The sequence below is a fragment of the Vulpes lagopus genome, chromosome 3 (genome assembly GCF_018345385.1).
Source record: "Vulpes lagopus strain Blue_001 chromosome 3, ASM1834538v1, whole genome shotgun sequence".
Classification (NCBI taxonomy): domain Eukaryota; kingdom Metazoa; phylum Chordata; class Mammalia; order Carnivora; family Canidae; genus Vulpes; species Vulpes lagopus.
In genome coordinates this window covers 97,918,104-97,930,290 of record NC_054826.1, presented here as the reverse complement: position 1 = coordinate 97,930,290, position 12,187 = coordinate 97,918,104, and the positions used below count along the sequence as shown (strand labels likewise).

Genomic DNA, 12,187 nt, shown 5'->3' with positions numbered 1-12,187 from the left:
GAATCTCTGTGTCCCAGAGATTCCAGAAGTATGCCACATAATCCACAGTTTCTCAGGCCATGCAGACACAGTACATGGGTCAGAGTGATGATAATGAGCAGGTGTAATTTCTGGATACTATGTTCTTAGATCTCTCCTGGAGGGTATGTGGCCTGGTCACCTACAGTCCACCCAAAAAGGACACACAGGAAGCCCCAAAATTTCACCTCTGCCAACTCAATTTCACCAACCTTTTCTGGATGCTCCCCTGAGAATATAGTGTTTTCCTGGGGGATTAGGTATGTAATGTTGATGAGTACACAGACTGCACCTCTAAGAAGCTATCTGTAAGGCAGATAGGTGTCAAGACTAACAATGGGACTAGAGTGTAGAGAGGCCAATAATAGTACAGAAATTTCCCAGAGAAGGCAGTGGTTATATATGTCAAGGAGGTTGTTGAGGAAAGACTCTAATAGTAATTATGTCTGAAATGGGCTTGGAGGATGAGTAGGATCCTTGTAGGGGACACAGGGGGATTTATAGGCAGAGGAAATTACATGGGTAAAGATGTGTAAACCTAGCTTGTTTGAAGGATTTCAAGTATTTAGGGGTGTAGGGAGCCATGGTGACAAGGATAGGCTAGAGATTTAAGGTGAGTGGCTTTCCCTGTGTCTATAACCTTTAAGATTACTGATAACACTGAGTTGTTTATTAATTTCCCACAGAGCGTGAACTCAAAGAAGATCAAATTGAAAGTGTCTACCTTGCTTTGCCAACACTCATGGGTGGAGTACCTGGAGGTGGAGCAAGAGTGGCCCTTCTACTGGTTGTAGCTCCAGCTCCTCCCCCTTTTCAGTATATACATTCTAGCCTCACTGAATCATTGCTGTGGGAAGGGAAGCTCTGCACACATAGGCCAGTGAAGACTAGCACACACTGCTGAACAAAAGTAAAGAGAATACGCAGAAGAAAAGTGGCCATGGACCTAATCCCAAGCTTTTCCATGGAAACCTGGCTTCTCCTGGCTACCAGCCTGGTGCTCCTCTATCTGTGAGTAACTGTTCAGGCTCATTGCCTCTGGAACCTTGACTTGGGTTACTAATCAGCATCTACCTTGTTTTCCTTGTCTGTTTTGAGGATCAAAAGAGTTAACAAAGGGTAAATAGCTCAAGTGTTGAGTACTTCAAACATGCTAGGAACACATAAGAGGTTATTACTGATCTCACCAGATCTACTAAAGGAGTACCCCCCATACCACAACTATAATTTCTGTAGGTAGGAGGTAGAGTGACATTACTTCCTCTTAGAGATGATCTTCCTATTGACCACCAGTTGGGATCTAGACTAATCAATCTGAATTCAGGAAAAGCAGAAAAATCAACAGGCCCTGGTGGTCTGGCATCCTCACCCCCTTCCCAAGCTATGGGGATTCATTCTGGAAATAGAGGGAGTGCCTTGGGTCTTTGTCTCATTCTCTTTACCTTCTGGTCTGTGTCTGCTGCAGTACACATGTAGAAGGTTTGGGCTGTGTCACTTAGGTGGCTCCTGCTCCCTTCCCTCCACCACCAGGCATCATGTACCTAAAACACCTCGTGCAACCAGACTTCCAGGGTCTCGGAGATGCCTCACCTTTCACTTCAGAATAGGCTCTTCCCTCTTTTCTGTGTCCCTCTCCTGTCCATCTCCCCACTCTGTAATATGCAGAACTCTTTACCTCTAAATGACCATCTTTACAGCTGAGGAGACTTGGCAGATTTCTTAAAATGTTATTCATTTCACCTTTTCCTTCCAGTCTCTGGGAGGGTTAACATCAGTATAGAGATTTCTTTACCCCCAATATGAAATCTGCCAGCTGTCACAAAGACAGAGCCCTGAAAGCCAATTTGGATTTTTTTTTTTTAATTAACTTTTATTGGTGTTTAATTTACCAACATACAGAAAAACACCCAGTGCTCATCCCGTCAAGTGTCCACCTCAGTGCCCGTCACCCATTCCCCTCCAACACCCGCCCTCCTCCCCTTCCACCACCCCTAGTTCGTTTCCCCGAGTTAGGAGTCTTTATGTTCTGTCTCCCTTCCTGATATTTCCCAACATTTCTTTTCCCTTCCTTTATATTCCCTTTCACTATTATTCATATTCCCCAAATGAATGAGAACATACACTGTTTGTCCTTCTCCGATTGACTTATTTCACTCAGCATAATACCCTCCAGTTCCATCCACGTTGAAGCAAATGGTGGGTATTTGTCGTTTCTAATTGCTGAGTAATATTCCATTGTATACATAAACCACATCTTCTTTATCCATTCATCTTTCGATGGACACCGAGGCTCCTTCCACAGTTTGGCTATTGTGGCCATTGCTGATAGAAACATCGGGGTGCAGGTGTCCCGACGTTTCATTGCATCTGAATCTTTGGGGTAAATCCCCAATATGTTTTTGCCTTTATATTACAGTACTGGAGGAGAAATCTGAACATCTAGCATAGGAATTCCTTTCAGTGGTGGGATTACTAGCATCATGGAGCAGGTTGGGAAAGACTTGAGTTTCACAGTGTGGGTAGGAATGAACCATCCATGTCACGTTTCACTTATGTTTCAATTTCACTTTCTTTAACAGTAGGAAATCATGAGGACATGAACATAGAACATGGAAACCTCATTTTCATTTTCTGAGAGAAAGGTTAGGATTCCCAGGTGTTTATGGCAACACATTTTTTGTGTGATGACGTTTAAGATTAATTCATGTGGCTTGGGATCCCTGGGTGGCGCAGCGGTTTGGCGCCTGCCTTTGGCCTGGGGCGCGATCCTGGAGACCTGGGATCGAATCCCATGTCGGGCTCTCTGCATAGAGCCTGCTTCTCCCTCTGTCTGTGTCTCTGCCTCCCTGTCTCTCTCTCTCTGTGACTATCATGAATAAATAAAGAAAATCTTAAAAAAAAAAAATTCATGTGGCTTAATTTCATTCTATTTAATAATAGATTTTTTCAGAGATAAGACTCTTTCCAGCATGTTCTTTCTGAAGGATACAAGAGGGCTATTGGTTCAGCCTTTACTACAAAGGTGTATAAATAACCTACATCTTCTAGAGTGATGTTGAGGATATGAAATTAGTGTGCACACACATAGTTCTGCAATATAGGTCATATATATTTTTAAATCCATTGACTGGGAGGTTATTTTAACCTCTCAGCACAGGGGAGTAGTGAGACTGAGCCAGTACTGGTGTGAGAGGCATCCAGGTAGGACTGGGGATGGAGCGGGAGAATATTCTTTCCTCAGAGCAGATCTCCCAGAGATTCTTTTTGATCCTGGTTCCACAGGATCATTGATGTGGTCATCAATGGATCGCAGGGTTAGCATCTCATCTGCTTGCAGCCAGTTGTCAGGGTTACCATGTAAGTCATAAATCACAGTGTGTGTGGTCTGTCTGGCAGTGGGGCTGTCACTGGATACTGTCATCACCAGGTAAACAACACTGTAGACTTAGAAGACACTGGTGTAGCCAAGATTCAGTAGCTGTAGACAGTGCCTTCTGCATGCAATGCAACGTAAAGGCAATAAAAATGACTGGCTTTATTTTAACCCCTTCATTTGTACCAAAAGCAATATTAATCTACCAAGAAGAGGGAAGCTGGAAAGAATCAGAAAATTTTTCCTGGCCTATCCTCCATGACATATGGTGCCATGTGGGTCTAGACACTAGACAAGATCTTTCCTTGGGACCAGTGTTGCTGATATTTTCACTCACTTGTTTGGCCTCACCTGGGAGTTCATGGAGCATAGTGAATGTTCAGAAATAGGACTTTATTTGTTGTGGTGGTGATGGCAAAGAGGGTATGGAGGTGGGACTGAAGCTACCCTAGATCCTGGCAATTGGTGCTCCTGTGTCCAACCGTTCTGGAGGAAGGATCCAAACACCCACCTAGGCCTTGCTAGGGGCCTCTTCTGGTCCCTCAATACACATCCATTTATGCAATTTGGGGGTTTATTTAATTATGTAAGATTTACTAGATTTGTACAGATTATTTTGAACCTATACTATCTTTCTTAAAGGCTAGCCTCCAGAGATGAGGAGACAAGGTCTTCATTCCAGTCTATGGAACATTTTATCATTACTCATTTTATGTTGCATAACATGTATTCTGCTATCAATTGGAGGTATCTGGACTTTGGAAGGTCCAATATCGGTAGCTGAAAGCACCTATAGGGCATGTAGCCATTTCTACCCAGCATCCTTTCCCATCTTACTTTCCTTATTTGCCTCTATGGGGTTAGCCTTATAGGTCTATCAGGTTCATGGGTAAAATGGTTTCTGGCAGCCCCTTCCCTCAGCCTCTTTTCTTCCTCTATGCTGTCATTTTTCAGCAACACCTAAGTGGAAGGTTTGCAAGAATCCAGAACACCCAGTTGTGGGATTCCACACATGACACATGAAATATGATTGTAGGCAAACCTACCATAGGGAGCACCATCTGTAATGGGTTTCTGAAATAGTTGATGCACAGAGCAAATAAACTAACTGCTTTGTGAGCAACCATCTTGAGAAGAGAATTAGTGTACCAGGCAGTGTGCTGTGTGTATCACAGGTTGAAGGACCAGATACTATAAGGGGAAGAATGGTCAGGAAATTGTTTCCTTACTGATTCTTTTATATGGAATCATATAGAGCACCTATAGGTCAGTCCCCCTTCTCTACAGCTTAAGAGAATCAGAGTGTCTGACAACAGAGTTGGGTGGAGTTGAAAGCTTCTCACTCTGTATGAGGCCAGTGGAGCCCTAGACATAGTTTTCATTGTATAGCAATGAGAATACTGTGGTTGCTCAAGGCCTCCCAATGAAGATAAATTTAAGAAGGACCAGATCCCACACAGCAACAGGTTCTACAAGGAAGGGAAAATGCAAAAGTCTCTGAGTAAGCTGTATGAACATTTTCACTATAGAGTGTCAGTAAACCTCAGCTATTGAGTGGATGCGATTAAGTAAAATCTCTTCATCAGAGGAGAGAAAATTTTTCCTCTTCTCACCCAGAATGAGAATCTCCAAAATCATGGAAGAGTTATTTACTAAATAAGTATGAGTGAATTTCCCTCAAGAAATCAGCATGAAAAAAAAAAAAAAAAAGAAATCAGCATGAACTTTTCAGAAGTCCTCAAGTGTGGAAACATCTATCAAATCTTCACTTTAGCATTGCGTCTGTGAAGTTTCCAGCTGCTCTTAGCTCTAATCATCATCATACTGTTTGTGTGTCTCACAGTGGAGGTCAGAAAGCAGATGAGTGAATGTAATTATTGCTGTTGGAATTGCAGTTATTATTTCTTGCCTACATGTTACCTCCCTTCTTACCTGTCCACTTCTGCGGCAGTGACTGAGCAGTCCCAGTGCTTATTCCACCTGTGACCTGGCTTTATCTTTCATTTTATAGGTATGGGACCTACACACATGGGGTTTTTAAGAAGCTAGGAATTCCTGGACCAACACCTCTGCCTTTTGTGGGAACTGCTCTGGGCTACCGTAAGGTAAGTATTGTCTAAGCTCCCTCTTTTGCTTCTAACAGTTGTAAATCCTAGCTTAGTTTCATGATAAAAATGCTCCTTCTCAGGAGGAAGTGTTTAGATTTCAGACTTCCCAGAAATGATGTCATAAGTTCTATCCGACACATGGCCAGATCTACCCCAGGCCATGCTTTTAGCTGTCTGCTATTAGGAGCCTCAGGTTTTCCCTCAGTGTACAGCCCAGCTCTTTGGTTGATTCAGCACAGGACTTGATGTTGTAGCTTGTGAGCTTTGTGAAGAGGCTTTTGTTTCTGGCAGGTGCAGATTCCCAGGAAGGCATCATCGTATTTGTAGTAGAAGAGCATCAAGGGAGCCCATGCTAGTAGTCCATTAAGCTGTGTATGCTAGAGTCACACTTTTCTATTCGTTGTACAAGCTCTGGGTAGCCTTTTCATTTTCTGGGATAGCTCTGGAACTTTAGATTATTGGGAAGACCAAGATTCACCTTTGGGGAATTTGCACATACTTGAATTCTCTCAAGAATTGCCAAACCTTTGCAGTTATTTCCAAGCCCTAACTCTCCTTTTGCTAATGGTGACATCTCTTGGGATTTGAGAGGTTGAACCAGAGGTCTCTGCTTTACTTCTCTATCTTCATTGTAGACACCTTCTGGATGAGTTAAACAGGGAGGGAGTTCTGGTGAGGGGTAATGGTGCTTGCCTTGACTTCAGAGTTTAACCTTTGAATGAGTTGTGTGTATGTATGTTGTTTTTCATACAAAGGTAGAACTGCTTATACAAAGTCACTAGAAAAAAAATGCTTTGACAAATTTATTAAGAAATTAATATACTGAATGGAGTGTGCTAGTGGATCCACAGATTGGTGTTGGTGGAGACGTTGTGGCTAATCTAGCTCTGATTTCTTGTCCAAGGCCCAGCCCCTTGATAGAAGCTTAAGAGCTTACATCTAGAAGGCCAACAGGCAGTCTCACCTGAAGGCTGTTCTTTGCTGTGAAGTTCCTTTCCCAGATCTGGGACTTTTTTCTCAGATACCACTTATCTCCTGCTGAGACCCTCAGTGGCCAATTATCATCTAAGACAGTCTTGAACTTTTCCCTCTGAAAAAGCAATAATTTCTTTTCCATTTTTCCTGTATCAACTCCTTAGTACATGCTTCCCTAGTCCTACATTTCTGGAACCCTGTTTTGCATGGTTAAAACATCAAAATCACAGTTGAAACTTAGTGACATGAAGTTGTTTTTTTTTTTTTTTTAAAATGACAGAAGTGAAAACTCAGATTAAATTTTGTTTTGTTTTTTAGATGAAGTGTTTTAATTGGCTCTGTTCTTTGTGCAGAGTGGTGGCACTATCCCCTCTTTTTTTTTTTTTTGAGGTGGATGGCTAGAAGGGTAGTCCACCTTGTCATTCACTCATTCATCTCTCATTTATTCACTCAACAAAGGTGTTAGACTTATGTAAAACTGCTAGATTAAAAGAGGTCACTGGTGTCTTAATATCCTAAATCCACTGAAATCTCGTAGGGCTTATGAGATCAATGAACAGGGTGGTAACTGGGTGTTCAGAGTATGCAGGCCATGCTTACTTTCCTTAGCTACAGTTTTCCCACATGGCCCTGAGGTAATATTTCAGAAGGTTTTGAGATTTCAAGAAAAGATATGCACAAGCCAAACATATCAGATAGACATGGGTTACACAGTCCTCAGAGACAGGGTAAGATGTCCAGTATCAGATGTCCAGTAAGATGTCCAGGGTAAGTATCTAGTATTATATATAATACTAGGAGAGAACTCAAGAGGGACTTGAAATTCTCTGTTCCAGTATCTCTTCTGTTTTCTCTCCCTTTCTTTATTTCCTGTAAGGTAAGGGGAAGTAAGCCACATTTCATGAGATCTAAGTCATTTTGGTCCCTGTTATACATAGGGCTCATTATGTTTAGATGAGTAATATGTTTTGTTTCTTCTTGCAGGGTTTTTCTGTTTTTGATGAGAACTGTTTTAGAAAGTATGGAAGAATGTGGGGGTGAGTATTCTGGAACTTTCTATTGGATAGGCTTGTTGTGATGAGGCCCCTGTGGTGTGGACAGTCTGTTGAGAGCCCCTTGGGATGAAGCCTACTGTAGTAAAGCTTCTGGAGTCTCTCCTGCCTGGAATCCTAAGTGTCACCAGGTGTACAGGTCTAAGTATAAATCGATCCTGGAGAGGTATAGTGTGGTGTGGGGCTGCTAACAGCCAGTGTGGTCTCTCCCTATGTTTCTTTATCTTCTCTGGTCAAGTCCTCATAAACTGCAGGGTTCTGCTGTGTTGGTGTGACCCATAAGCAACATGATGGAATAGAAAGAAGACAGATCTCTGGATCACCCTGGTTCAGCTCACTGCCCCTTCCTATATTCAGTACTTATTCAGCCAGCCTTACATTCTGGGCCCAGTTCTGTCCTTAGTAAATGGTTCTCATGCATAGCTATAGAGAAGAACCACCTGGAAGAGCTTGTTAAAAATGCAGATTCTTGAGCCTCATCCCCCAGCAACACCAAATCTGAAGGATGTGGGGTGGGGCCCAAGAATCTGAATTTAACTGGTAGTGGAAGCAATATTAGGGTTGTGTGAGATCATGAATATAAATGGTAACACAAAATCATTGTCTCTTGTCCACCCAGGTGTTTTTGAACAAACATGATGGGACAAGGGGAATCATCCAAGAAGTATGATCAGGCTGCTAGGAAAGTTGACCTAAGCACCACTTCAGTAACTTCTATCACTGCTTCAACACTAAATGTACCTGAATCCCACTGAAATCTTTGAGTTTTAGAATTACTTTTGGAGATGGGTAGCATTTAGTATAGTGTCCTCATCTGTTTTTATTTTTTTTTAAAGATTTTATTTATTTACTCATGAGAGACATATAGAGAGGCAAAGACATAGGCAGAAGGGGAAGCAGGCTCCTCACAGGGAGCCTGATGTGGGCCTTGATCCTGGACCCCAGGATCATGCCCTTAGCCAAAGGCAGACGCTCAACTGTTGAGCCACCCAGGCGTCCCTCCTCATCTGTTTTTAGATGTGATCACAAAACCATTTGAGATTCCTCTGTGACATTAAAGAAAGAATAGGGGAATTATGGGAAATCTTTCATTTTGTTCTATTAAATGCAGATGATTTATAGTGGAAAACAAAATGCCAGAGTAAACCTCATGCTGGTGACAGATTCTTATTAACAGGTCATACTGACACTCAGGAGGTCACACTAGAATTGAATGGATCACATATAAAGAGTCAGCTTTATGTGACAAATGTGCAAAATTGGACTTGCTCTGTTGCTATATGATGTCACCTACATGGAGCCCAAAGAACTCACACATATAAGAATAAATATAAGTAATGAAAAGGAAATGTATCTAAAATGAATTCATGTTCCCTTGTATTTCTTTATTTTCTTTGTTTTTTGTTTTAAATTTTTCTAACAATGCTGTCAAGGATCTCTCTTAAGTTTTAAAATTATATTTCCTTTCAAATGGAAGCATATTTTAGAAAATAGGGCAAGGATATAATTCATAATATTGCCATCGCTTTTTGAGCATTCCAAGTCTTTTCATTTGTAGACACATCGTCCATATGTGTGATTAGTGTGTGCACAATTTTCATCTAATATTCTATCACATGCCTTTCATGTGTTTGATATATCTTCAACATTATAATTTTTAGTGACTGGGTAGGTGGATTCTCCTTCTTTTTTTTTTTCTGTTCCTAGATAATTTACTTGCTTTTAGTTATTTACCAACTTAACCTCCTCTTTAATATTTGATAAATTATTTGAAATGCTTGACATAATTCTAAAATATTTGAGATATTTTAAACATAGAAAAAACCGTGGAGAATGGTCCAGGAACTATCCACGTACGCATGTATACTCAATAAATGTTCTAATGTTATTTCTAACCCTAATCTCAGAGAATGGATTGGGTACCATGAGGATAAAAGTCTAGACTGCTAGGCATGGCTGCAGCTGCAAAAACTAGCATGTTAAGTATAATCACGTCTGTTTTCCCAACATAGGTTTTATGATGGGCGACAGCCTGTGCTGGCTATCACAGATCCGGACATGATCAAAACAGTGCTAGTGAAAGAATGTTATTCTGTCTTCACAAACCGGCGGGTAGGCATGGGTTTATTTTATTTTATTATTTTATTTTATTAAAGATTTTATTTATTTATTCGTGAGAGATACAGAGAGAGAAGCAGAGACAAAGGCAGAGGGAGAAACAGGCTCCATCCCGGGAGCCCAACGCGGGACTCGATCCTGGGACTCCAGGATCACATCCTGGGCCGAAGGCAGGCACTAAACCACTGAGCCACCCAGAGATCCCCTATTTTAAATTTACATAGTTATTTATAAAACATTTATTTTATTTTGAAATAAGAATAGATTCACAGGAAGTTGTCACAGGAGGTCCCATGTCATGTAACCTTCAAGCTGTTTCCTCTAAGGTAAGATCCTGCATAACTATTGTACAAGGTCCAAGCCAAAATTGACATTGGTTCTAGCCACAGAGCTTACTCAGTTGTCAATAGTTTTATATGTACTCACTTGTATGTGTGTGTGTGTGTGTGTGTGTGTGTGTGTGTATGTGTGTTGCTCTCTGAACATTTATATTATATGTAGATTTGTGTATTCAGCACCCCAAGGATGTTACAGGGCTGTTCCACTACTAGAAGTCTCCTTCTTACTACTTTTTTATAGGTATGGTGTATAACTAGTCATTTTGTTGTCTCAGGGTCTTCAGCAGAGCAACATTTTTTATTTTGGTAAGGCCAGTTTATCTTCTTTTCCGATGTGTGGTGTGGATTGTGACTTTGGCACCAAGTTTGAAAAATCTTCACTTAGACCTAAGTCTGAAGGAAGTTCTCCAAATATTTATTTTATATTTTACATATAAGTATATAGTTTTATATTTTACATGTAAGTCTGTGATTTATTTTGTATTAGTTTTTAGTGTTACTTGTGAGGTGTGGAGTTTAGTTCAAAGATCTTTTTGTTCTACGGATGTCTAATTGGTTCAGCACCATTTGTGAAAAGGCTGTACTTCCTCCATTGAATTGCTGTTGTACCAGTGTCAAAATTTACCTGGACCTATGTGTATGTGTCTATTTCTCATTTTCTGTTCATTGATCTCTGTATCTATCCCTCCCCCGGGTCCTGGCTCTCTTGATTACTGTAGCCATATAGTGAGTCTCAACATCATGAACAGTGATTTCTCTCATTTTATTTTTGATGGAATTGTTTTAGGTATTCTAGCTTCTTTGCCTTTCTTTTTTTTTTTTTTCTTCTTTGCCTTTCGATACCAATTTAGAATTAGCTTATCTATGTTTACATAATATTTGCCAGGATTTTGTAAAACATGACTTAAAGGTATTGATCAATTTGTGGAAAATCTATATATTTACTAAGTCATATCTTTCAATGCATGGACGCAATGTGAGCTTATTTAGATTTTCTTTGATTCTTCACCAACACTTGGTTCTCAGCATAGGAAAATCATATGTTTTATGTTTTGTTAAATATACATTTAAAGTATTTCACCTTTTTTGTGATTATAATTCTTATTGTGTTTTTAGTGTGTTTTAATATATTCTTGTTATTATATAGAAACAGGGTTGATTTTTCTGTTGATCTTGTTTTTTTTAAATAAATTAATTTTTATTGGTGTTCAATTTACCAACATACAGAAAAACACCCAGTGCTCATCCCGTCAAGTGTCCCCCTCAGTGCCCGTCACCCATTCCCCTCCAACACCCGCCCTCCTCCCCTTCACCCACCCCTAGTTCGTTTCCCAGATTTAGGAGTCTTTATGTTCTGTCTCCCTTCCTGATATTTCCCACACATTTCTTCTCCCTTCCCTTATATTCCCTTTCACTATTATTTATATTCCCCAAATGAATGAGAACATACACTGTCCTTCTCCGATTGACTTACTTCACTCAGCATAATACCCTCCAGTTCCATCCACATCGAAGCAAATGGTGGGTATTTGTCGTTTCTAATGGCTGAGGAATATTCCATTGTATACATAAACCACATCTTCTTTATCCATTCATCTTTCGATGGACACCGAGGCTCCTTCCACAGTTTGGCTATTGTGGACATTGCTGCTAGAAACATCGGGGTGCAGGTGTCCCGGCATTTCATTGCATCTGAATCTTTGGGGTAAATCCCCAACAGTGCAATTGCTGGGTCGTAGGGCAGGTCTATTTTTAACTCTTTGAGGAACCTCCACACAGTTTTCCAGAGTGGCTGCACCAGTTCATATTCCCACCAACAGTGTAAGAGGCTTCCCTTTTCTCCGCATCCTCTCCAACATTGGTTGTTTCCTGCCTTGTTAATTTTCCCCATTCTCACTGGTGTGAGGTGGTGTCTCATTGTGGTTTTGATTTGTATTTCCCTGATGGCAAGTGATGCAGAGCATTTCCTCATCTGCATGTTGGCCATGTCCATGTCTTCCTCTGTGAGATTTCTCTTCATGTCTTTTGCCCATTTCATGATTGGATTGTTTGTTTCTTTGGTGTTGAGTTTAATAAGTTCTTTATAGATCTTGGAAACTAGCCCTTTATCTGATATGTCATTTGCAAATATCTTCTCCCATTCTGTAGGTTGTCTTGTAGTTTTGTTGACTGTATCGTTTGCTGTGCAAAAGCTTCTTATCTTGA

General features: G+C 40.7%; 1 protein-coding gene across 1 annotated transcript in view; it reads left to right on the top strand.

Annotated features, from left to right (window-relative positions):
- The first annotated feature begins 880 nt into the window (after positions 1-880).
- LOC121488071 (cytochrome P450 3A12) overlaps positions 881-12,187 on the top strand; it is a 35,386-nt gene continuing 24,079 nt past the window's right edge. The window contains exons 1-4 of the mRNA XM_041750336.1: positions 881-1,029; positions 5,403-5,496; positions 7,459-7,511; positions 9,539-9,638. Coding sequence (XP_041606270.1) covers positions 959-1,029; positions 5,403-5,496; positions 7,459-7,511; positions 9,539-9,638 — 318 coding nt within the window. The 5' untranslated portion in view covers positions 881-958. The remainder of the gene's footprint in view (positions 1,030-5,402; positions 5,497-7,458; positions 7,512-9,538; positions 9,639-12,187) is intronic.